Consider the following 26,439-nt stretch of genomic DNA (forward strand, 5'->3'; position numbering starts at 1 on the left):
CCACAAGCATTTATCCTGCCCAAGTCTATTTAAACTTCATTTTTATTTTGGCAGACTGTTTTCTGCAAAGCACCCTGCCGTTAGCTCTCTGCTGATTTTAGCTAACGTGGAAAGCAAACCTTTTTTGGCATGTATAATTGGCAGCAGTCACGTCTCCTCCCTACCTTGCTCTCAGGGAAGGCAGTTTTTGAGGCTCAAGGAAATGTGGACAAAGAAGAAAAGATAGCCCTCTGGGTTTAACACCGTGGTTAATCCCAGGAGACACACACCGAATCTGGAACAGCTCTTTGAAGAGGCAGAGTATTATGGCCTCCCCACGTAGGATGGGCTGTACAAACAGGAGTGCCTTCGAAAGCAAACAAGAGGCTGCAGACCCTTCAGATTAATCACTGCTGAAATTGCTTTCCATCATCACAAGAAGCAGCAATTAGGAATGAAATACAGAGTATTAAATTGTGGGAGAAAAAAGAATTTTCAGTAATGTGGTACTGTCAAACCATGGAGTTGAGAATTCCAATGCAATCTCAGATCTCATGGGGGATGGGGGGAGTTAAGGCATCTTAAAAAAAAAGGGGGATAGCAAAACTTTATAAAGAGAAAACAGCTATATTCCCCAGATTCATTCCACATTAAACGAATTCGTGACCTTTCACATGAGCTTTGAGCTTGAAGTGACCAGAATACAGTGTTTTTCATAAATAGTAACCACAGACCACCCAAACCAAAGGAAACTGGTGTGCTTATTTAAAAAATGTAAATATCTAAGTCTTTGGAATCAAAATTTGTGGAAGGTGGGCCTAAGAATCTGCCATTTTAATAAACACTCAGGTGATCTTTTTTTTTTTTTATAATAGCCATTCTAAGAAGTATAAGGTAATATCCCACTGTGGTTTTAATTTGCATTTTCCTGATGATTAGTGATATTGAGCATCTTTTCATACATCTGTCAGCTATTTACATGTCTTCTTTGGAAAAATGTCTATCCAGTTCCTCTGACCATTTTTTAATCAGGTTTGTTGGGTTTTTTTTTTTTTTTTTGCTATTGATTTATAGGGTTCCTTATATATTTTGGATATTAACCTCTTATCAGATACATGCTTTGTAAATATTTTCTCCCATTCCATAGATTGCCTTTTCATTCTATTGTTTCCTTTGCTGTGCAGAAGGTTTTTGCAAGGATGTGGAGAAACTGGAAACCTTGTACAGTGTTGGTGGGAATATAAACTGGTACAGCCCCTGTGGAAAACAGTATGATATTTCCTCAAAAATTAAAAATAGAACTACCATATGATCTATCAGTCCCATTTCTGGCTAAATATCCAAAAGAAGTAAAATCAGGATCTTGAAAAGATATCTGAACTCCCATGTTCATTGCAGCATTATTCACAATAACCAAGATGTGGAAACAACCTAAATTTCCATTGATTGATGAATGGATAAAGAAAATGCGGTATATATGCACCATGGAATATTATTCAGTGATTAAAAAGAAGGCAATCTTGCCATTTGTAACAACATGGATGAAGCTGGAGCACATTACACAAAGTGAAATAAGCCAGTCACATAAGGACAAATACTACTTGAGTCTATGTATATGAAGAATCTAAAATAGTCAAACTCATAGGAGCAGACGGTGGAATGGTGGTTGGCAGGGGCTGGGGGAGGAGGATAGAGGAGATGTTCAATGGGTATAATGTTTCAGTTAAGCAAGATGATTAAATTCTGAGATCTGCTGTATAACATTGTGCTTATAGTCAAAAGTACTGTACTAGGCACTTAAAAAATTTGTGAAGAGGGTAGAGCTCATGTTTTCTTACCACAGGAAAAAAGGAGAGGGCACGAGGAAATTTCTGGGTTTAATAAATATGCTAATTGCCTAGTTTGTAGTGATGCTTTCGCAGGTGTGTGCCAAGGTCCAAACTCGTCAAATATATGTTATATATATACGCAGTTTTTTGTATACGTTAAATATATGCAGTTTTTTTAATATTGTTAAACCTCAATAAAGCTGTTTTAAAAAAGCACTCAGGTGATGTTTAAACTTTCTTTTAAAAGGTCTCTTCTCTTAAAACTACACCATGAGCATAGCAGCGGGGGTCATGGTACATCAGACTGATGGCATTCTGAGGCTGTTCATTTGATAGGTGGGACAGGGCATGTGACCTGCTCCTCCAAAGACCAGGTGTGCACAATGACATACAGAAACCAGAAGCCCTGGGAGTGAAGCCAGGAGAGGCCAAACCATCACCACCTGCCTTCACATGCAGGCCTTCAGGTCCATGTTCTCATTCATCTGGTCAATTAGTCAAGCAAGAAACATGTGTTCAATGTCTCCTATGAAATAGTGTTACATTAAGTGCTAGGAATACAGCAACGAATGAAACATCTCCAGGTCTTGCCTTCTGGGGCTTCACTCTTTTAGTGAGCACAGGTGTTAAGCAAGTACAATTAACTATTAAATACAACCTGACCAGGTGCTGTGAAGGCTAAGAGGACACAAAGAGCACTCATAAGGAGGGAGCTCCCCTGGCCTGGGCAGTTGGGGAAGACTTCCTTGAAAAAGGGACAATTAAACCACGCACTGAAGAATGAATAGGAATTAGCTCAGAGAAGCAAGAAGTGGGAGAGGTCCGTGGGGCAGGGAGAAGGGCTGTTGTGGAGGTTCTGGGGGCAAGATGGAGCCTGATCTGTTCAAGAAACTGAAAGGAACGCAGCTGGGCTGCAGCACATAGAGCTGGGGGGCAGGGCCAGATCAGGTACTCAGGGGTCCACAGGCAGAATTTGGGTACTTTTCTGTAAAAATCCAGTAAAGGATTTTAAGAGAGGATGGTGATCAAAGACTTATTGTTTAAAAGAAGACTCTGGCTACAGTGTGGAGAATAAATTGATAGAACTTAGGGATGACCGTATATGGAGGGTGAGGGGAGAAGGTGTCACGAAGAACTCTGACATTCTTGCTTGTAAGCTAGGTACAGAGTGACGACCTTTGAGACCAGGAACAATGAAAGAGAGATGAGTTTATGGGTGAAAATCATGAGCTGGACTTGAACATGTTGAAGTTAAGGCACTTGGGAGGTATTAGAATGGAGTTGTTAAGTAGGCAGTCACAACCAAGAGAAGCGATCTGCGCTGACTCAAGACACGTGGGCATTAAGCAGCCCAGAGATGAAGAAGCCTCTGTCAGGGACCAAACAGCCTATGAGAGGAGCACACAGTAAGGAGAGAAGAGGGCCTGAGGCTGGCTGAGATCAGTGGAACTCTACCATTTAAAGGTTAGGCTATAGAAAGTAAACTGGTAAGAGGCTGAGAAAAACAGAAAGACAGTGGGAATAATCTATGCGATAGGGAGAAACTGAAAATACAGAGAAAAGAATTCTTGCTTAGAAGCTGGGAAGGGATTCATCATGGGCAGAGGAACTGGTCTCACCTGAGAAGAGGGGCTGTTCTCTCGGGTAACAGAAAGAAGGAAAGGGGGGTGCAGATGGGAGGGTGGGGTAGGTTTGGGGTGGGAGGTAGATGTTGGCTTTCTCCATGATGCAGGAAGGGGGCTCCTCTGATGAGAGTAAGAGAAGGAGGGGCCAGGGCTCTGAGGAGGGGCGCACATTTGAAACTGACTTGATAGTGACTAGGAGAGTGTTAGCTCAGGAGACAGGGTGAGACTTCTGGGCGGTGTGCAGAGCTTGTTACTGAGAATCTACTACACAGCCTGTGAACATTAGATGATTCAAATGCTGAATCCACTGGAAGAAATGAAAAGCATGCAAATAAATGACAAGAAATCAGCCTAGTCAAACCTACGAAAGAGGCAGGTATTAAGTGTTGCAGGAATACGGAGGAGAGGATGAATTACTGCTCAGGAGAGCTGAGAGAGGTTTCCAGCAGAGGCAATGGTTGCCTGACACTGGAAGGGTGCTGTGCAGTGGGCCAGTGCCCATGTGGGGCCAGCGTTTATGCTAGTCCGAGTAGCAGGGTATAAGTACAGAGTGCCACAGCTAAGCTGCTAGGGGCTCAGGAATCTACTAGCCAAACCTCTCACGTTGTGTGTGTGAGCACAGCAAGGAAATGACTTGCTCAGTTGTGTTAATCAGTCTGCTAGGCATGCCATTACAAAGTACCACAGACCAGGCAGATTAAACAATAGAAACTTATTATCTCACAGGTTTGAAGGCTAGAAGTCCAAGACTAAGGGGCCAGCAGAGGTGGTTTCCTCCGAGGCCTCTCTCCTTGACTTGCAGATATCCACCTTCTCCCTATGTCCTCACGTGGTCTTCTCTCTGTGGGCATACATCCCTGGTGTTGCTTTTTATATCCAAATCTCCTCTTCTTATAAGGACACCAGTCAGATTGGGTTAGGGCCCACTCATATGACCTCATTTAACCCTAATCATCTTTTTAAAGACCCTCTCTCCAAATACAGTCACATGCTGAGGTACTGGGGGTTACAACTTCAAGATACAAATTTGGGGGGGGGGGACACAATTCAGTCCATAACACTAATGCACTGCTAGAAAGCAGTAGGAAGAGAGAACCGAAATAAAATTTGTGATTCTAAGTAGAATTGTCCTTCTACTATTACACCAAAGTAGTGGATTTCAAGGTGCGGTGCTTAGACCAGCAGCATCAACTGGGAGCTTGTTAGAAAAGGAAGTTCTTGGGCTCCATCCTGGAACTACTGGATCAGAACATTTGGGGCTGGAGCTCAGTAATCTGTGTCTTAACAGATTCTCCGGGTGATTATTCTAATGTAAGATCACTAAATTTTTCAGAAAGTCAACTAATTAATCCAGTTATCTGTGTAGATTTCAAATATTATAATAAACACTGCTTTATTGGGCCTTGGAAAAGCCTTTGCAGGGAAAGAAAGGATCCAAACAGACTGCAATGGCAGGCACTGTGCCTGGATAGGAGTCTCATATTGGACCTACTGAAGGTTTGAGCAAATCAGATAACTTCTCTAAACCTCAGTTTCTCCATCCAAATAACAGAGATAGAAAAGACTGTTTCCAAACTGGCCATGAGGATTGAGTGAGAGAATGCACAGACAGTGCCTATTATAGTATCCAATACACTCCAGGCAGCTAATAAATAGTTTCCTGCTCCATGAAGAAGTGACTTCCACACCTTGCATCACAGGTGCAGGATGAATGTGCCATTCCAGGCATTAGTCTTCATAACTCACTTCTATGGAGCTACTAAGGCTCTCATGATTAAAAAATATATATTTTATTTTTCCTTCATCAATCTCTCAGAGAGGCAAGAAGTAAGTTATTTGAGAGCTGCTCTCTTGGAAGACTTTTTCTGAAGACATATGGCCCGCACAGAGAGCAGGGCTGCCCACAGGCACGTGCAGCCTGGGAGCAGGAATCAATAACAAAAAAGTAATTTTTGAGGGCATCGATAGGAGAAGAAAGGTTTTTGTAAATGGTTATTTTATAAATTACATTTCCTTAGTGTGGATCACACACACACACAAAAAGTGACTAAAGCACTTTACCTGGAAAACATTAATACACGCTCTCTCCAAAGTCCTGATCCAGCACTTTGATAGAGTTATATCTACTAAGTACTATAAATTTCACTTAGGTTGAGGCCTCATGGTGAGCTTTATGGGAGGATTTTGCAGAATATAACAAAATTGGTAAATGTAGGCAATCTCATACCAAATTTGTTTTAATGCATCCTGGAATCACTTCTGTTTTAGTAATGAAATGCTTAAATAGATTTTTAAATGATGTATTTTCCATTTCCATAATTTTTAATTTCGATGATAAATAAAACTACATTTTTACATCATATTTTACAATGGTAATGGAAAACACTATAATTTTTCTTTCCTCGGGGTTCTATCTTAAACTTAAAATACCACTCTTCTGCACATAACATTAGCTTTTTTTGCACATGCTTTATTCCTAATATATTTACATGAGTTTTTATAATGGTTCCCAAATTTGGAACATGAAATTACCATTTTTCAAAACAGATGTATAACCATAATGAAGAGGATATATCTAGGCAATACATTTTCAAGGTAAATTATCCTAAATTCTCAATGATGACAAAATGTTTATGAGAACAAAACAATTATATTTTCTTTAAATTTGCTCTTATTTAAGAAAGTCATTAACTAATGTATCTTAAAAGAAATGAATGCTCAGAAATAAAACTTTAGGCAAATGCTAATAATGAGAAGAGACTATAATGCATATGTCCGGTTAAAATAAAACTTTTATATAAACAGTAAAACATAGAGAGAAATTATGACATATACAGTGGAAAATGACTACATGGAAATTATACCAGCAATAATATAGATGGATCTCAGAGACAAAATATATAGAGAGAAAAAACAGCCTCTTGTACTACTGCATGACTCCATTTATATCAAGTTTAACAACAGGCAAAATTATTCTAAAGTGATATTACCTTTCAGGGAGAGGGTCTGACTTGGATAGGATATAAGGGGGTCTGCTGAGGTGCTAGAAATGTTTTTTTCTCTATCTGGGTGGTGGTTACACAGGTGTGTGCCACGTAAAAATTCATCTTTGTACAATTAAGAAATATGCCATTTGTAATAAAATGTGGGCAGTTACGTTAATAAAAGTAAATTCACGACACTATTCTTAAAAACATGTATAATTCATAGGCAACGGTGAGCAACAACTGTGTTACAAAACAGGAAATTCAAATGGCTAATAAACATGAAGAGGGGCTCCAACTCATTAGTGACATGGACATCCAATTTAGCGTGTTATAATACTGTCTTGGGTAGGTAGAAGTCTAAAACGCCCCCCAATGACTCACGCTCTTTTACAATCTCCTCTGCTTGAGTATGAGTGAGACCTTGGTCATGATGGCTGTCACTCTTACATCATATGGCAGAGGTAAAGAGATTTTACAGATCTAATTAAGGTCTCTAATTGGTTGCCTTTAAATTAATCAAAATAGAGATTCTCCTGCTCCCTTTGAAGAAGACACATGCCGTGTTGTGAGATAGGCACAAGACAAAGACTTGAGGGTGACTTGTAGCACATCCACCTGATATCCAGCCAAAAAATGTGGACCTCAGTCCTATCACCATGAGGAACTGAATTCTGACAGTAAGCTGAAGGAGCATGGAAGAGAGCCCTGATAAGGGTTCTAGTTAAGAATGCAGTACAGATGCCACCATTATTTCAGCCTTGTGAGATCCTGAGCAGAGAACCTGGTTATGCTGTGCCCAGACTTCTGACCTACAGAAACTCTGAGATAATAAATGGCATCATTTTAATCCGCTAAATTGATAGTAGTCTGTTAACAGCAATGGAAAACTAATATAAATGTTTGTAACTGGAAATGGAGAGACGCTGTAACAAATACTTAAAAATGTAGGAATGGTTTGAAATCAGGGAGTGGACAAAAGATGGAAGAATTTTGAGAAGCACAGTAGAGAAAGCCTAAATTTCCTTGGACACACTGTTAGAAATCTGCAATTTAAAGAGGCCGCCCATGAGAGCTCAGAAGGAAGTGAGGAACATGCGAGTGGAAACTGGAGAAAGGATATCCTTGTTGTAGTGGTGGAAAATTTAGCAAAATTATCTCCTCCAGTTATGTGGAAAGATTTTGTAAGTAAATAAAGTTGGATATTTAGCTAAGAAGATTTCCAAACAAAGAATTAAAGGTGCTGCCTTGTTTCTTCGTGATGCTTATAGTCAAATGAGAAAAGAGGAAGATAAATTGAGGGACGAAATGTTAAATAAACAACAGGAATGGGTCATTCTGAAAATTCTCAGTGTTTCCAGGTTTTTTAAGAAGGTGCTAGACGTCAGAAAAAGCTATTGATAATAGAACAGAGAGAAAAGCCTGAGTATGTCACTGTAAACCTTTTTTCAAAACCTCAAAAGATCAAAAGGTCAGAGTATTCAGTCTCAAAAATAGCCCTTTACAAATATTAAGGGGACAGTATGACATCAGCGAGTGGCAGATTAGGAAGCTCCAGGCCCTGGTTCCCCTACAGAAAAACAAATAAACTACAGACTGACTATGGGCTACTTCCAGGCTACAGGAGCCTGGAAGCCAGTCAAAGATCTGCAGCAACCAAAGAAACTCCTAGTTTTAAAAAAACCCACACTCAAAAGGGTAGGACATTCCATGGCATTTTTAGTCACCCTTGCCCCACTCCTTCCCCACAGCAGTACAGTCATGAAGAAATGACCCAATTCCTAGACCTCTTCTTTGAGGAGGAAAGAGCAGGGTGGAAATTTTTGCAAAATCCTGGCTAGGCTGTGGGTTGCCTGAGGACTGGTATCTGTTTCACCTGACTTGGAACTCAAATGGGACCAGTGGTATAGTCTGGATCTCAGGCTGGAAGGCAGTGATGGATGCCACAGAACACTGCAGCAGGACCTTAGGGTGCCTGGAGGCAAGAGGCTATGGGTAGGGGACGACATTAGAACAACTAAGATCCCAAGAAGAAGCAGGGTGAGACTCTTTGGGAAATTAAGGCATTTAAAAGAAGCTAGGAGAACTAAAAAGAAAACACACACACACAGGCCCAGACAGGACATGATATCCCCGGAAAAAAATTGAGCAGGTCTTTAGCCTTTACTCTGGGCGGATCTCAAGGCTCAGGGGGCCACTAATTAGCAAAAGTCTTCCACATATTAGGCTGCAAAGACAGGGAAAAGAGGCTATTTTACAAAAGCCCAAGTTTCAACAAATAATCCCAACAAGAAAAACGAGGAAAACATGGCCCATTCAAAAGATCACAATAGGGGCCAGCCTGGTGGTGCAGCGGTTAAGTTCGCACATTCCACTTCAGTGGCCCGGGGTTCGCCGGTTCAGATCCCGGGTGCAGACATGGCAAGACTTGGCAAGCCATGCTGTGGCAGGCGTCCCACTTATAAAAGTAGAGGAAGATGGGCACAGGTGTTAGCTCAGGGCCAATCTTCCTCAGCAAAAAGAGAAGTATTGGCAGCAGTTAGTTCAGAGCTAATCTTCCTCAAAGAACAAAAAAATCAAAATAATCTCCAGAAACAGTCTGTGAAGAAACACACATTGGACTTACTAAATAAAAATTTTAACACAAATATTTTAAACATGCTCAAAGAGCTAAAGGAAAACATAAAAAATTAAAGTAAATCAGAAAACAATATAGGAACTAAATAAGAACAGCAACAAAGAGATGGAAATTATATTTGTTAAAAAGAACCAAACTGAAATTCTGGACCTGAAAAATACAATCATTGAATTGAAAATCAGTAGAGAAGTTCACTAGCACACTTGAACAGGCAGAAGAATCAATCTCCTTAAAGACAGTCACTTGAAGTTTTGGGGAACAAAATGAAAAAAGAATGAAGAAAAGTGAGCAGAGCCCCTAAGGGGCTTATGAGACACCATCAAAAGAACTAATATCCATGTTATGAGAGTCTCAGAAGGAGAAGAGAGACAGAAAAGATGAGGGACAGATTATTTGAAGAAATATGACAGCAAACTCCAAATTTGAAGAAAGGAATGGATATACAATTACAAGAAGCTCAATGAACTTCATTTCTTGAATATGACACCAAGAGCACAGGCAAAAAAAGAACAAAATAGGTAAGTTGAAGTTCATCAAAAAAAAAAAAAAAAGATCTGTGCATCTAAAAACGTCACCAACAGGAAAAAAAGATAAACCAAGGAATGGGAGACAATATTTCCATATCATACATCTGATAAGAGATTGATATCCAGAAGAACTCTTACAATTCAACAACAAAAAAACAAATGGGCAAAGGCGGTTGGTAGGGGTTGGGGGAAAGGAAGGATAAATAGGCAGAGGTCAGAGGCTTTTTAGAGCAATGAAATTACTCTGTTTGATACGATAATGATGGATACATGCCATTATACATTTATCCAAACCCATAGAATATACAACACTAAGAGTGAACCCTAATGTAAATTATGGACTCTGGGTGATAATGATGTGTCAGTATATAGGTTCGTCAATTATGACATGTTGATAGTGGGAAAGGCTGTGCACGTGGGGAGACAGTGAGCATATCGGAAGTTTGTATTTTCTAAGTTTTGCTGTGAACGTAAAAATGCTCTAAAAAAATTAGTCTATTTTAAAACTGAGAAAAAGACTTGAAAAGTCATGTCTCCAAAAAAGGTATAAAAAATGTACAAATGGACATTAAACCCATAAAAAGATGCTCAACATCACCAATTATCAGGGAAATGCAAACCAAAACCACAATGAGATACCGCTTAACATACATTAAAATGGCTACTATAATAGAAACAAAAACAGTAAGTGTTGGAAAGGATATGGAGAAATTGGAACCCTTGTGCATTGCTAGTGGGAATATAAAATACTGCAGTCACTTTAAAAAATGGTATAGTGATGACTCAAAAAATTAAACATACCATATGATCCAGCAATTCCATTTTTTAAATATGTACACAAAAGAAATGAAAGCAGGAACTCAGATAGATATTTGTACACTCATGTTCACATCAGCATCAATCACAATAGTCAAAAGATGGAAGAAACCCAAGCATCCATCCACAACTGAATGGATAAACAAAATGCAGTGTATACATATAAAAGAATATTATTTACTCTTAAAACAAGAATGGAATTCTGATGCTTGCTACAACATGGTTGAAACTTGAAGTCATTATGTTAATTGAAACAAGCTAGTCAGAAAAGACAAATATTGTATGATTTCTCTTATATAAGGTACCTAGAATAGTCAAATTCACAGAGACATAAAGTAGAATGGTGGTTGCCAGGGGTTGGCAGGAAGAGAGTGGGGAATTAGTGTTTGTATACAGAGTTTCAGTTGAGAAAGATGAGAAAGTTCTACAGGTGGATGGTGTTGATGGTTGCAAACAATATGAATGTACTTAATGCCATAGAAGTACACCCTTAAATATGGTAAAATTTATATGATGTATATTTACCACAATAAATGTATATACATAAAAACACACATGCATATGTATAAACAGATTCTATAATTAATTAATTTCCCCTTTGGTATTCTCTTCCACTATTAAACTACCTAGATTATATATATATAAATATATATATATTTTAAGGATGTGTCTCAGAGATCTACTCAACCAAACCAGAGGATTTCTAGGAAGCTTCGTGCTGTGGTTCCCTTCACCATCTCTGTAGAAGCTGAAACTAGAGAAGGGATTATCTCAAAAAGATCTGGCTTTTGTCTTGGAAGAATACTACTGAAATCCAAGGAAGACCCACAAAGTTCTTGAGAAAATCGTTTCATCAGACACAATGTCAGCACGGACTAAAAGGGTTGGAAAGAACACAAAAAGAAAAGAAGCCCATAAAAGATATGAAACAAGCCTTCCATCAGGAGGATACAAAAATTATGATGATTTATGCATGTAAGATTTATGATTTATGATGTAAGAGAGCCCCAAAATACATAAAACAAAACCTGACAGAACTAAAGGGAGAAATAGACAATTTAACAATAATAGTTAGAATCAATTCTCAAATATCATTAATGGATAAAATAATTTACCAGAATATCAACAAGGAAACAGGAGACTTGAACAACAGTATAGACAAACTAGACATATCAAACTTCTATAGAAAAACCACCCATCACAACAGATGGACATTCTTTCAAGGGTCCAAGGAGGTTCCTCCAAGATAGACCACATTATAGGCCATAACACAGGCCTTAATAAATTGACAAGCAAGTCATACAAAGTTTTTTCTATGATCACAATAGAATGATATTGGACCTTTATAACAGAAAAGAAATTGGGAAACTCACAAATATATGGAAATTTTAAAACAAAATCTTAAATAACCAATGGACCATAGAAGAAATTCAAAGGAAAGTTAGCAAATACTTTGAGATAAATAAAAGTGAAAATACAACAAACCAAAACTTGGGACACATTAAAGCAGTGTTTAGAGGAAAATTTATAGCTCTAAACACTCATATTACAAAAGAAGAAATCTCAAATCAATCATGTAAACTTCCAACTTAAGACACCAGGAAAAACAGGAAACCAAATCTAAAGCAAGCAGAAGGAGTGAAATAATAAAAACAAGAGCTAAAATTAATGAAATGGAAAAGAGAAAAGATAGAGAAAATCAACAAAACTGAAAGCTGGTTCCAAGAAAACATTAATAAAATTGGCAACACATTAGCTAGATTAGCCAAGAAAAAGAGAGAAGATGCAAATTGTTAGAATCAGAAATAAAAGAGGGGGTGTTACTACTGACCTCATATAAATAAAAAGGATTATAAATGAATGTCACAAACAACCGCATGCTACTAAATTAAACAACTCACATGAAGTGGACAAATTCCTAGAAAGAGGCAAAACACAGAAATTTATTCAAGAAGAAATAGACAATCTGAATAGACCTATAACAAGTAAAGAAATTGAATTATTAATTTAAAAAATTACCCACAAAGAAAATTCAGGTCCACATGGCTTCACTGGTGAATTCTACCAAACCTTTAAAGAACCAAGACAAATTCTTCACAAACACTTTCAGAAATAGAAGAGGAAATACATCCCAATCATAACAGTAATACCAAAGACATCACAGGAAAACCAGAGACCAATACTTGTTACAAATATAGACTCAAAAATTCCAAATAAAATCCAGCAATATATAAAAAGAATGATCTACCATGACCAAGTGGAATTTATCCCTGTTGGTAAATAAAAGCAGTTTAACATCCCAAAATCAATTACTGTAATATATCACATCAATAAATAAAAGACAAAGAAAACATATTTTCAGTCAATGCAGAAAAAGCATTTGGCAAAATTCAACACCCTTTCACGATAAAAACACTCATCAAACTGGGAATCTATAGCAACTTCCTCAATTTCATAAAAGGCAGCTACCAAAAAAAAAAAAAAAAAAAAAAGGCTAACATCACAGGTCTTGAAAATCTATTAAAAAAAAACCTCTAACAACTCCAGAAATAAAATTTGCCCAACTTTAAAAATGGGCAAAGGATCTGAATAGATATCTCACCAAATAAGATACATAAATGGCCATTAAGCTCATGAAAAGATGCTCAACGTGATTATCCATAAGGAAATACAAATCAAAACTACAATGAGATACCACTCCACATCCACAAAGTTGTCTATAATCAAACCAAAGACAATAACAAATGCTGGTAAGCAGGTAGGAAATTGGAAGCCCATATACTGCTGGTGGGAATGTAAAATGACAAGTCTGACAGTTCTTCAAATGATTAAACAGATGATCCAACAATTCCACTCGTAGATATACACCCAAGAGAAAATATATGTCCACAAAAAACTTATACACAAATGTTCATAGCAGCATATTCCTAATAGTTCAAAATTGGAAACAATTCAAATGACCATCGACTGATGAATGGACAAACAAAATGTGGTCTATGCACCCAGTGGAATATTATTTGGCAATAAAAAGAAATGAAGAAATGACTGACACACACTACAACATGGATGACCCTTGAAAACTTTATGCTGAGTGAAAGAAGTCAGTCACAAAGGACCAAATAATGTATGATTCTACTTTCATGAAATGCCCAGAATAGGCAAATTTATAGAGAGAGACAGGAGATTATAGGTTTCCTGGGGCTGAAAGAGATGGGGATAATGGGAGGTGATAGCTAAGTTGATACAGGGTTTATTTGGAGGGTAATGAAAATTGTTCTAAAACTGATAATGTGATGGATGCACAACTCTGTGAATTTACTAAAAGCTATTGAATTGTACACTTTAAAAGTTGACATTGTGAAGTGTATGAATTATATCTCAATAAAGCTGTTAAAATAAGATATTCCCAACGTAAAATTACTTATGAGGGAAACGCAAATTTAAACCAGAATAAGAAACCACTACACGCCAATTACAATGCCCAAAGTCAGTATTTTTTAAACCTTACAATAACAATAGCTGGAGAGGAAATGAACAATTGGAACACTCACATGTTGCTGGTGAGAATGCAGTTTGGCAAAGATCTATTGTAAACTTCATAGCACATTAAATTTTAGTTATTCATTCATGGTCCTGATGGACTGAAGTCTCTGAAGGAAGGCTCTGAGATTTGTGACCCTCCACACTTCTAGAGCCCAGCTCAGTGCTCCAAGGTGAATGGTTACCAATAAATATGGTAGCAATTGGACTGATAGAAACTGCAGTCACACATCTAGTAACCAAATCTGGATTCTGCCCGATCGTTGATGCCTGTGCACGGCGGTGTGAACACGAAACCTATGACCACGTTTTGGTGCTGAATGGACAGAAGCTCTAAGAAGGCAGGCTCACATCTGGATTTTTCTTCATGTAAACCTATTCCCTGCAAAATGCCTGCACATGTTAGACACACCATGAATGTGGGCTGGATTGGTTTGTTTGTGATGCAGATGAAACAAGATGAATTGTCTTCATTATTCTAATTTTATATACTAAGGAATTGCTTGTATAATTAAGTTCTAAAGAAAAGATGAAGCTGTCCCATAAAGACACAGTTGTGTTATTCAATGCAGTATAAAACTCTAAGCTTTTTGCCTCTGACTTGTATCCTTTCTATCCAGTTACATCCCCTCACTGTCTTCAGTCTCTTTCTATTCAGCTTTTGAAACAAGGGTTTTGACATTATCCCCCAGCAGGAATGCAAAGAAATACTCTTTACTTACAGGAGCCCAGAGGCTGCTCCGGAGGCCTGTGGAACTGTGGCTCCGACTCAGTCCCCAAGGCAACGTCAGGTTGCCTTTTAGAATCTTGCAAAAGCATCAGAAAGACCTTTTTGGAAAAAAGAAAAGAGTTTCATATTATTTTATGTTACTTTCCACATGGCATTTCTTTTCTTTCACCTCAATCACCCAACTAGGTCATTATGACAATATTCACCAAACATACCATCTTTCACTTAGTCACTCATTTAATTGCCATAACTCTAAGGCTGCCTAGTTCTCAACAAGCTGGGTGTCAGACTGCTCATGGGATACAAAATGAGTGAAACCTGACCATGACACTCAGGGCACTCACACTCTGGCAGAGACTGGCCAAATCCACAGGCAGGAGAGGGCAGAGCAAAGGCGATGCCGATAATAGAGTGTATCCAATCCAACTTGAGTTATGACTCACCGTACCAGCAATGCAGAAATTCAGAGATGATAAATATAAACACGTGACGCTCAGCGTTTATATAGCATGGATGGATATCATATGTAACAATCCCCCCGAATGTGTCTTCTTCACAGACTATGGTGTGCCACGTCACCTAAAGCTGTGCATTTAAGAAACTGGCTTGAATTCACTATTTAGTTACCGCCTGGAGCAGAAGTCCAACCTCCATCTGTTCAAATTCCAGGACTAGGTCTCAAATCTGTGAGAGGGAGGTGAAGAAGCCGTGTGAGCCAAGACAGCGCGAGACGGGGTGGGCTGGGGACATTGAGGCCTCTGGAGGTTTGGCAGGGCCTTACGGAGACGTGGAGAGGGCATCCCTAACATGAACACTGGGCAGAGTGTGAGAGGAGGGGTGATTTGGCTCACACATAAAAGCGCTCCCTGCAGCAGCCGTCACTGTGGGAAAGGCTGGGGTGCTGGGCTCTGAGAGCAGAGGCTCCACTCTGCACAGCCTGGGCCGGCTCTGTGCCCGCCGGCACAGGACTCACTGCCCGGAGCGTGGGCTTCCTCTTCTGTAGACCAGGGGTGATAACAGCAGTTGGTGATGGCTGTGACACGCTTAGCACAGACTTGGGAAGCACGCAGGAACTCTGATTATCCCTCCGGTTATCCAAGCTCGACTGAATGTCCTCTATGGGCCAGGCATCAAGCTAGGCACTGCATGTTGCCACTCTCTCGTTTGGCAGCATCATCATGCGTTCTTCTGTCACTCCCTCCTCTGCTCACAGCCATAAGGATCCAGTGCCTGGCCCAGGTCCCACTCCAGCCTTCCCCTGCTGGGCAGGTCTCATTGCCCATCGCACTTGTATCTCACATTCGACATGTCCAAACTGAGCACCCCAAGTCAGCAACCTCCCTGGGTTTCCGACTTCTGTAAGAAGCGTCATCACTCTGACTCTGATTCTTTATGTAGGGAAATAAGAAAAAAGGTTTTAACTGTCTCCAGGTGTTCCTGAGGAGCCCCCAGCCTACAGGGGAAGACAAGGGGAGGGCCACAGAAAGGAGGAGCAGCAAGCAGGCCTGCTGGAGCAGGGAGGCACAGAGTCTCTCTGCGTGTGGTTAATTAGCTTGGGACAGAATCCTGTAGAGAGAAATCAGAGTCCTCCGCACTGGCAAAGGGCCAGGAGGCTTAATTAGACCTGACGTGGTTATTTTTATTGGTAAGATAACCCCTTGCTGATTCCCGGCAAGTCCCCAAGGAAAAGCTGCAACCTCATGACTACTACAAGTCGCAGTAACAACAACAATACTAATAAAATAATAAAACATTGTGCCAGGGCGTCACCTTGGCAAAACTATTTTACCACTCTTAGTTTCCTCGTATGATAAATGGTAATAATAAGACACATATGACAGAATTCCTGAGACAGTGAATGCAGTCACACATGAAGTTGCGAGAACAGTGCCTGCCATGTGGGAAGCTCGCAATATCTGGTCCTGAGAGCAGCTGGAGGAGGAGCAAGTGCAGTGGGATGCTCAGGATATGTTACGCCAGTTAGTTCCGAAATCAACCCAATGAGATCAGTGCCGCTATTCCCAGTTAGGAGGAGGGCACTGAGGCCTGGCCCAGTACACATTCACCCAGTGCACTTAGAAAGAATGAAATCAGAAATGATAGAGAGAGTACGAGTTAGGAATCATTCACTGACCAGACTTTCCTCTGTACCTTATCCTAAATGAAATTTTTGTTTAATGTTCAAATGCGATTATGAATTATATGAAGCATATCTTGATAGCAAAGGAAGCATTCTTGATAATAATCTTCATCTATTTTTAAATTTTCCTTCTCTTCCTCCTTTCATAACAAGACAGTGCCTGTGGGCATGCATGTGCATGTGCGTGTGTGCACATGTCTGTGTGTGTGCATATGTGTGCACACGTTTGTATGCATGCATATTTGTGTGCACGCATGTGTGTGTATGTTGGAGGAGGTTTTGCTTTCCATAATCTCCCAGATCACTGCAGGATGCCATCAATTACAGCACAACACTGAGTATCAGGGTTCACTGTCAGAATTCTCCAACTTTACAGGTGAAAGGCAAAAGGCAAGGCTAGGACAATCAGCATGTAATGAGCGCCATCTAGTGTCAACATACCTTAACTGCAGGCACACCACCCCAAGGGGCTCTGAGAATATGAGAAAATGCCAATGTGATCCAAGGAACAGTGAGGGCCAATAAAGGTTACGTTTGTCTTTTCTTTCTTTCTTTCTTTCTTTTTGCCGGGGAAGATTTGCCCTGAGCTAACATCTGTTGCCAATCCTCCTCTTTTTTCCCCCCTCTCCAAAGCCCCAGTACATAGTTGTATATTCTAGTTGTAAGTCTTTCTAGTTCTTCTTTGTGAGCTACTGCCAAAGTATGGCTACTGACAGATGAGCAGGGTGGTTCCACAGCTGGGAAGAAACCTGGGCTGCTGAAGTGGAACACGCTGAACTTTAACCATTAGGCTGTCAGGACTGGCTCAAGGTCACATTTTTCAAAAGCAATATGACTGTGATTACTGTATTCAAAGGTTTGGGTTCTTGATGGCAGGTATTGCCCTTGTTATTCTGGGCTGTAATTCCCATGCTAAATGGAAAGAGACAGCAGCCCTAAAGCTCCCCTCTTCAAGTGTCTCATGAAACCATAATATCCAGAATAGAGTATTATCGTAACCTTAACGAAGGGGAATCTATAAGAAGGTTCATCACACTCCATGGAATTTGGGAAATAGAAGTTCCACATTAGTTTTAACACATTCTTTATTATCTGATACATATTCCCTAGCACAACTTTAGATCAATATTTGTATGTGAAGGCCAAATCTTCACACATTCTTTTAGATAATCAAATTAGGAAATCATGTGCTTCGTTCATTCGGACAATGATGAGGAAATGCAAAGCATTGATGAGGAAATGCAAAGTATTGCAAAAAATCCTCATTATAGACAAGATTAAGAAAGACCTGCTCAACACACAGAAATGCCTCGTCAAAAGAGAGAGAAACACAACATGAGCAGCTGCATGAGAAGTTATTTCAGTGCAGGCTAAGCATCTCACACCAGCCACACAGTGTAAGAAGAATGTCACTTTTGTGCATTTTTTGGATGAAGATATAGAATGACATTGTGCACTTATCTTCCTCCTCCTTTGTGTCTTCTCTGTACTTCTAACTGAATAGAGGACACGGGCCAATTCATATGGACCAAATAGGACCCACACCTGTCTTCTTTTATATAAAAGAACTAGAAAGTCACTTGCAATCTTATCTGTTTTGAATTTCACTGGAATTAGCTCAGGCTTCTCAAGGCAAAGGACAATCAAATGAGGATTGGTCAAACTATTCATTATCTTTTAAGTAAATTCATCACAAGAAATGAATAAAAGTGAAATAGGAAATGGTGAAGTTAAACTCAATAGCAAAAGAACAAACAATCCAATTAAAACATGGGCAGAGGAACTGAATAGACATTATTCCAAAGAAGATATACAAATGGCCAACAAGTATATAAGAAGCTGTTCCAGTCACTAATCATCATGGAAATGCAAATAAAAACTGCAAGGAGATATCACCTCAGGCCTGTTGGAAGGACCATTATCAAAAAGACAAACCACAGCAAGTGCTGTCGAGGAGGTGGAGAAAAGGGGTCCCTTGCACACTGTTGGTGGGAATGTAAAATGGGACAGCCACTATGGACAACAGTATGGAGCGTCCTCAAAAAATTAAAAATAGAACTACAGTATGATCCAGCTATTCTACTTCTGGCTATTTATCCAAAGAAAATGAAATCACTATCTCAAAGAGATATCTGTACCCCTGTGTTCATTGCAGCATTATTTACAATAGCCAAGACATAGAAACAACTTAAGTGTCCATCCACAGATGAAAGGATAAATAAAATGTGATATATATAAATACAATGGAATATTATTCAATCATAAAAAGAAGGAAATCCTGCCATTTGAAATAACGTAGATGAACTTGGACGTCATTATACTAACTGAAACAAGTCCGACAGAGGAATAACAAACACTGTATGATCTCACTTATACGTGGAATCTAAAAAGACCAAACTCATAGAAACAGAGAACAGATTGGTGGTTGCCAGAGGTCGGGGGTGAGGGTGGGGGCAATGGGTAAAGGTGGTCAAAAGGCACAAACCTCCAGTTATAAGATGAATAAGTTCTGTACAGCATGGCAAGTACAGTTAGCCATACTGCGCTGTATATTTGAAAGTTGCTAAGAGAGTAGATCTTAAAAGTTCTCATCACAAGAGAAAAAATTATAGCTAAGTGAGATGATGGATGTTTAAACTTATTGTGGTAATCGTTTTGCAATATATACATATACCAAATCGTTGTTTTGTATGCCTTAAACTAATACAATGTTATATGTCAATAAAACTGAGAAAAAAGAAACGAAATTCAATCTCACTGACACTAACCAGTGTGGAAACAATTTAAAATTTAACAGCAGAATAGACTGAAGTGCAAAGCCTATGGCATTTCTGCTCTTTGTTTCCAAGGCACAGTAAGTCCCACAGTTTGGGGATTCTTTACCTGAGGACTTAATGTTTTCTTAATTTAGAATTGCTGCAGGGTCTAAGCATCTATGACAGCCCGGTGTCACCTCAACACTGATTGCGCCGTCAGTCCCTCAGACTGCAGGGCTGCACCCGCCCCATCCTCAAACGGTGGTGGACCCCAAGCTCGACCCGCACTTAAAGTGTCAGTTTGATGGACTACAGCCTGGAGATGGTGAGAGCGAGGTGCCTTTTGCTTAGGGGCTAGAGAAATTCATGAAGCTGACCAAGCTCTGTAAGACAAGGACAATGTCATCCCACCAAGGGATGATATTTGCGCAGGAAGAATTTCCAAACTTTCGTGAAAATGTAACATATGCTGTATTTTTTTGGTTTTCCAAAAGTGATTTTTGTTTTAAGAAATAGAAGATAAAACCATGTAGAGAGCTTAGATGGTAAGGAACACGAGAGTTACTGGCCAGTCCTCTCCAGATACAGAACTCTGGGCAGAGCTGTCCCCTGACGCGCTACACAGCGCACACAGAAACATTTCATTATCTTGTAGGAACTTGTATGAGTTCCTGATTCCTGTGTACTAAGTCACCACACACATGGGGGCTTATGACAACACAGGTTTATCATCTTCTAATTCTGGAAGTCAGAAGTCTGAAATGGGCCTCCTGGACTAAAGTCAAGGTGTTGGTGGGTTGTGTTCCGTCTGGAGGCTCTAAGGCAGAATACACTCCCTTGCCATTTCCAGCTCCCAGCGGCTGCCTGTATTCTTTGGATCATTGCCCCATCCTCCACCCTCAGAGCTCATCACTCCAACCTCTGCTTCCATCAGGACATCGCCTTCTCCCCTATCTGACTTTGCCATGTCCCGCTTACTAATGTGATTTGATTACACCAGGCCCACCAAGACAATGTGGGATAATCTTCCCATCACAAGATCTGTACAGGTAACATTTACAGGTTCCAGGAATGAGGACACGGATAGCTTTGGGGGCCCATTATTCAGCCAATACAGAACTATTACACTGTCAGTATCTCTTCGAAACAAGTGCTATGGACTTGATGTGGCCCTAGACACTGAAAAGACAGCAAAAGTCAGAAGGTAAAATGGAAAATTTTGGAGTCTACCACAATTAGATTCTAATTCTTGACTTTGGGCTACTCATCACCTCTTTTGATTTAGTCTCAGTCTCCTTAGCTGCACAAGGGGATAATTATACCAACTTCCCAGAGTTTCTGTGAAGATCAAATTAGATAGGTATAAAAAGCTTAAGTCTAGGTCAAGTGTGGGGTTCACACTACTCGACAATACCTTGACTTAGGCAGAGAACACAAAAGGGCGGGCACAGCCCTGAAGTCTGAGGGGTTGATAGCAGCATCAGTACCGAGATGACACCAGGCTGTCATCAATGCTTAGAATCTGAGGCTGTTTTAAATCACAAAGACATAAGTCCTCAAATGAAGAATCCTCCAACTATTGAATTCACTTTCTTTGAGGAGAAAAAGTAGGGTGCCACAGGACTGAGAGAGCATAGGTTCTCAGCAAAGTTAGGACTGGCTTCCTCCCTCCCTCCGTTCCTTCTTCCTGCATAGGCAGACCCAAGTGGGGCAGGAAGGCCACTCACTCCCTCTCAGTACCCGCATGAGGAACATACCAGCTTAGGGCTTGGGCCAGCACAAAGTGGAGCCTGGAGTGGGCCAGGTTCTGACAAGGGGGCATCTGAGCAGAGTGGGCCTCTGGAGGCCTCGGGAGATTAACTGCGTACAGGAGGACTGAGCAAACCTATGCTGAAGATATGGAAGCTGTTTCTCACTGCCAGAGAAGAGAGAGACAAACAAGCAAAGAGAGGAAGCCAGATGAACCTGGTGTGGTTGGATTGGCTTTGCAGGTTCCATGTGGAGGTGAACTCCTGGTTTTCAATAGACAGAGAGAAGCAGCAAATACAGACTCTCTAGCTCTACCCACAAAAGGATGGAGAGCATCAGCACCTCCCTGACCACAAGCGCATCTAGCATCCAGGGTTCCTTGGAGAAATGGCTGATTCCGGGGCAGGGCTGGGAACACACAAGAAGAACCTTGTAATATCAGGAAGCAAGAAAATACTCAAAGATAATGAGGATGCGTTAGAAGATAGAGCAGCCAGCTTGAAGGGGCTCCACTGGCTAAACATGGTATAATTAGAATATCGAAGTAAATAATGATCACAGTGAATTGTGCTGCCTTTCTATTTAATGCGAACTCAAGAACGGAATGAACGATGGACTTAGAAAAATCACCACTTGGCAAATTTCATACTCATAATTAATTAAAGCAAAGAACATGAGAGGGTGCTGAAACTACCAGGGGAAAGTGGGATGAGGAATGGGAATTTAAAGTCTCAAAGCATGTCCTCTAAAAATAATTGATAATGAAGAAGAAAGGAAAATTAACTTTAGAGTGGAAACACCTGGCAAACATGGCTTGCCCTGGATGATCAAAGATCTGGCCACAAGCAATGGGCTGGATCGGCCTCATGCCTCAGGCGGAAGCAATGAAACACAGCACCAATCCTGTGACTACCACAATTGAATTTTACATCTCAACCTCTCTGGCTTGGGGTCTATTTAGGGACCATGATTTACAAGACGTTTATTGCAGTTCAAAATGAAATCTGCCGTCTAGCTACAGAGTGAGGAGTGTTAATTGGCAGCCCCATTAAACCCACTGTAAAATCGTCGAGTAAACTCGACAAATAGAGAAAGAAACACGTGTGGCTGAATGACAGCCAAGCCCACCGCAGATCGCTAACAGACAGAAGACAGGGCAGTCAATACTTGCCAAGCGTAAAGAGACAAAATTGGTTGAGATAGACATTTTATAGACTACATCAAACAAAAGAAAGATTTTTACAGTGCTTAATCTTTTTCCAATTGAAGATACCTTTCTTAAGCAGACCCAAATATATTATATTTTGTTAAATCTGTAAATGTTAAATATATTTTATGTATTTCAGATCCTTTCTTATGGTTGTCCTTACCACAGATAACTTCTTTTTTAGCATCTGTGTGTGAGAGAGAGAGAAAAATATGAGAACCAATCAATCAACATCTCATTTAACACTTATGATGTGCAAAGCAGGTACTAAATGTAGCAGGTGGAATTACTGCAAGGAATTGGAGAAGCACATGTGAAATCTGCAAAGTAATCAAGCAGCTGGTTTGGTTGCTTCTCATTGGGCTTGTTTGGAGGTGATTAATAGCAAGGACATGAGATAGGAGAATCTTGGGGAAAAAAAAGCAATTAGCAGAGAGTCAAGTTGCATGGATGAATTATTCTTCTAAGAAGGCAGTGAGGATGGACCCATCTATCGTTATTGTGATGGTGGTTCCATGACCCTACGCATTTGCCAAAATTTAGAAGAGTAAATTTTACTGGATGCAATTTAATAAATTCAAAAAGAAACAGAGGGCACAGAGGAGGAAGATTAAGAAATTTCCAAAAGAAACATGAATGGGTAAAGTATAAATAAAAATATTTTGGAGAAGAAACATGAATACTAAATAGAAATTTAAGGAACATAGCATAAAAAGAATTTTTAGAAATTCTATGATGGAACATCTACCATAACATTAAAAATATAGAGGGACTAAAATACAGAAATGCTTAATTTCAGAAAATACCACTACACACGTATTTTGGATGTAAATAGTAGTAAAAGCAATATTGATAAGACCTCACCTTTGTGTGGTTTCTGGCTATTTGTAATCTGTTCTCAGTGTTATCGTATTATTTGATCCAAACAAAGACTGTGTGTGAAAGTTAGGGAAAATGTTTCTATTTTAGCAATGAGAAAAAAGAAGTTCCAGCCCAAATGATTCCTCCAGCTCCACCCTGACACTAAGCAGGAAACTACGACCCAAACATCAGTTTTCTCATCCTGATTTCCATGCTCCCTCCCATGGCGGTTAGAGACTGAAGAAGAGATTAAGTAGTGAATCAGTTAGGAAATTTAAAAATTTTAAATTTTAAATAACCCCACCAAATTTTTCCCTGCTTCATGATAAATATCAAATTACAGAAGACATTGGGTTATTTCAGAATGATGAGGAGATTATGAGGCCTATGTAAAAAGTGTATGGGGTCACAAATGTGTACAATCATTTTGGGAAGCAGTTAGTTGACAATGTTGTAGGTCTTAAGGTTCATATCGGAGACCCAGAAATTGCACTTCTGAGTCTAAGGAGATGAAGCCAGGACCCCCTGTTCACAGATGTGTGTATCATCTTATTGATAATGTTGAAACACTGGAAACAGCTTGAGTGTCCTACAAGGGGGAAGGGAGGAATGTATGGTAGAACCTGTATGATGGAACCTTTCTATGACAAAAATTATGTAGCCATAAAAATGGTTTTGGGAAAAATGGATACTGTGTAAGATAAATATTGTTAATTGGGCAAATCCTGTTTAAAAATGGTATATGCAATGAGATTTCAAATCTGATTAAAAATTCTAGGTATGACAGTCCAGCAAGTTCCTAACAGGCCCCAACTCTCCAGGGATGAGATCGAGGAGGGGGACAGAAGTTAGAGAGAAGCCAGAGGAGGTGAGATCCCAGGGGTGATCAGGCTGGCAGGTGAGGAAGCCCAGCAGAAACCCAGAGGGGCCAAGATGGGCTGAGTCACTGGGCCAAGGGCAGGAAGAAGGAACAGCCCCACACAAAGCCAGCTCCCAGCTCCTGAGCTGTCCACTGGTGTGAAGGCCCCCAGGGGAGTCCCCCATCCAAAAGGAAGGGGACAGGAGCCCCAGTGCACAGTCAGGGACCACCCAGCATTGCCCAGCCCTTGGGGGCTCTCCTAGCCCAGCCACTCCCCCAGGGACATTTCATGGGGATCCCTGTCAAAGTGAAGAGCCTCCAGCACTGTGCTCAGAGTCTCTTCCACCAATTCTATCTTGCGGCTCTTCATGATTCCCAGTTTTCAATGGAGGGCCTGATGGTGGGGGACACACACAGCCAATGGTCTGGAGTCAGGATTCCAACCTAGGGTCTGTGTCCAGAGCACATGCTGAGACCTCCCTTAATTCAGTCAAAATCTTCAGCTCAGAGAGTGTTGGAGGGCCATCCTTCAGGAGCCTAGCGGGTCAGCATTCTCGGTGGAGGGTCATCATCATCCCCAGGATGTTTGAGGAAAAGAAGGAAAATCTCAATTTCCACTTCTAGGTGAAACCTGTCAGAAGTTAAGAATTCCTAGCATTTAAGACGCCATTGCCACCCTCAGTCAGCCAGTGTGACCACAGTCAAGGGTGACACAGGCCACTTTGCTGTGCCTCCAGGCTCAGCAGGTTGCAGCTTTCTGTGCTAACTTTAAGTGGATTTTCCATTGAATTGTCTAGCTTTTGCTAAAATAACTCTCATAAAGGAGACAAGTAGCTATAAAAGATTCTGGTAGATAACACAAGTGACACAAACATAAATAAACAGTGGGTTGACACCCTTCCTGCTCTGAAGGCTGTTTGTTTTAATCTCGGGTGTGGCTAAAAATTCAATCAGACCTGATCATTTTAAAGAAAGAAGAGCAGAAAGGAAGGGAGAGAGAGGAAGAGGAGAAGGAGGAAGGAAGGAAGCAAGGAAGGAAGGAAGGAAAGAAGGAGAAAGAGAGGAAGGGAATCACTAAGAAGAATATTGAAGTATCTTAATCATACACCACAGTTATTAATAAACCTCTTCCTAAATGTACGTTTGCCTTGAGACATCACTGCATGGTTATATAAAGCATAATAATGAACAAAGCATTTAAATGCTGAGCATCCACCCAGAACATTAAGATCCTCCTCACCATTTTTTTCCTGTGATGTTTAATCCAAGAAACAGTCAAGCCCAGCACCCCACCAAATTTTTCTCTACTTCATGATAAATATCAGAAGGATTCCTGAGGGTTCTGACTTTATTAGCAAGGGATAAAATGCCTATGGGAACACCTGTTCTTCCTGCCACCTATGTTTAATTGTAAATAACTAAACACACAAATACTGAGGGTGAATACTCATATTTTACTGATAAGGGTGTTTGGTCCCAAAGGTGGCCCTGTAGCCCTCAGGCCCTGCAGCTCTTCCCTGAGAAGGAAGTGAGCGCGTGACGTGTTCAGCCCATCTACACAGGACACAGTGCAGCTAGTAAACGAGCTGATGAACATGAATGATTATAGAGACAGACACAACCAGTCTAGGCTTGATTGGCAATACCTCTCCTTACAATCCAAGAGAAATTATTTTCTTTTTCCTTGCCAAGTGACCCAGGCTGGCAAAATAACTCTTAAAGATGCCACCTCCTTGTGTCTGCAGGGGACTGTGATGCGTGCCAGCCCAAGCTTCCCAACCATCCAAATCACTAGCTTTCTGGCATAACATTTGGTCTTATTATCCAGACTTCAGAAGACAGTGGCAACTGTTGTGAGTCTAGCCACATTTGAACCCGGCCCCTCAATTAGCTGTAGGCGCTGTATCCGTACCTCCACAGAGAACTCCAAGCCCGCCCTGACTCACATCCTCTGGGGAGGGGGCTTGGGGAACTCCCTGGGCTGTGGTTTGCCAAAACCCCTGGAGAAGAGGTGCCTTTTCCTGGAGCGCAGATGCCATTTAATTCCATGTCCCTCCAAAGGCATAGCAATTTCACATACTATGTCACCATAGGCAAGAAGAAGCTTTACCATTTTTGACCAGTTCGTTCCAGACATCTAACTGTTATTGTTAATTCCTGGAATAACTGTGTAAACCATTCTAATTAGTTCACTTTAAG

General features: G+C 40.5%; 1 protein-coding gene across 1 annotated transcript in view; it reads right to left on the reverse strand.

The window, feature by feature from the left end:
* ABCA13 (ATP binding cassette subfamily A member 13) overlaps positions 1 to 26,439 on the reverse strand; it is a 416,147-nt gene that overhangs the window by 186,160 nt on the left and 203,548 nt on the right. Inside the window, exon 42 of the mRNA XM_014828402.3 lies at positions 14,661 to 14,766. Coding sequence (XP_014683888.3) covers positions 14,661 to 14,766 — 106 coding nt within the window. The remainder of the gene's footprint in view (positions 1 to 14,660; positions 14,767 to 26,439) is intronic.

Source organism: Equus asinus, chromosome 1 (genome assembly GCF_041296235.1).
Source record: "Equus asinus isolate D_3611 breed Donkey chromosome 1, EquAss-T2T_v2, whole genome shotgun sequence".
Classification (NCBI taxonomy): domain Eukaryota; kingdom Metazoa; phylum Chordata; class Mammalia; order Perissodactyla; family Equidae; genus Equus; species Equus asinus.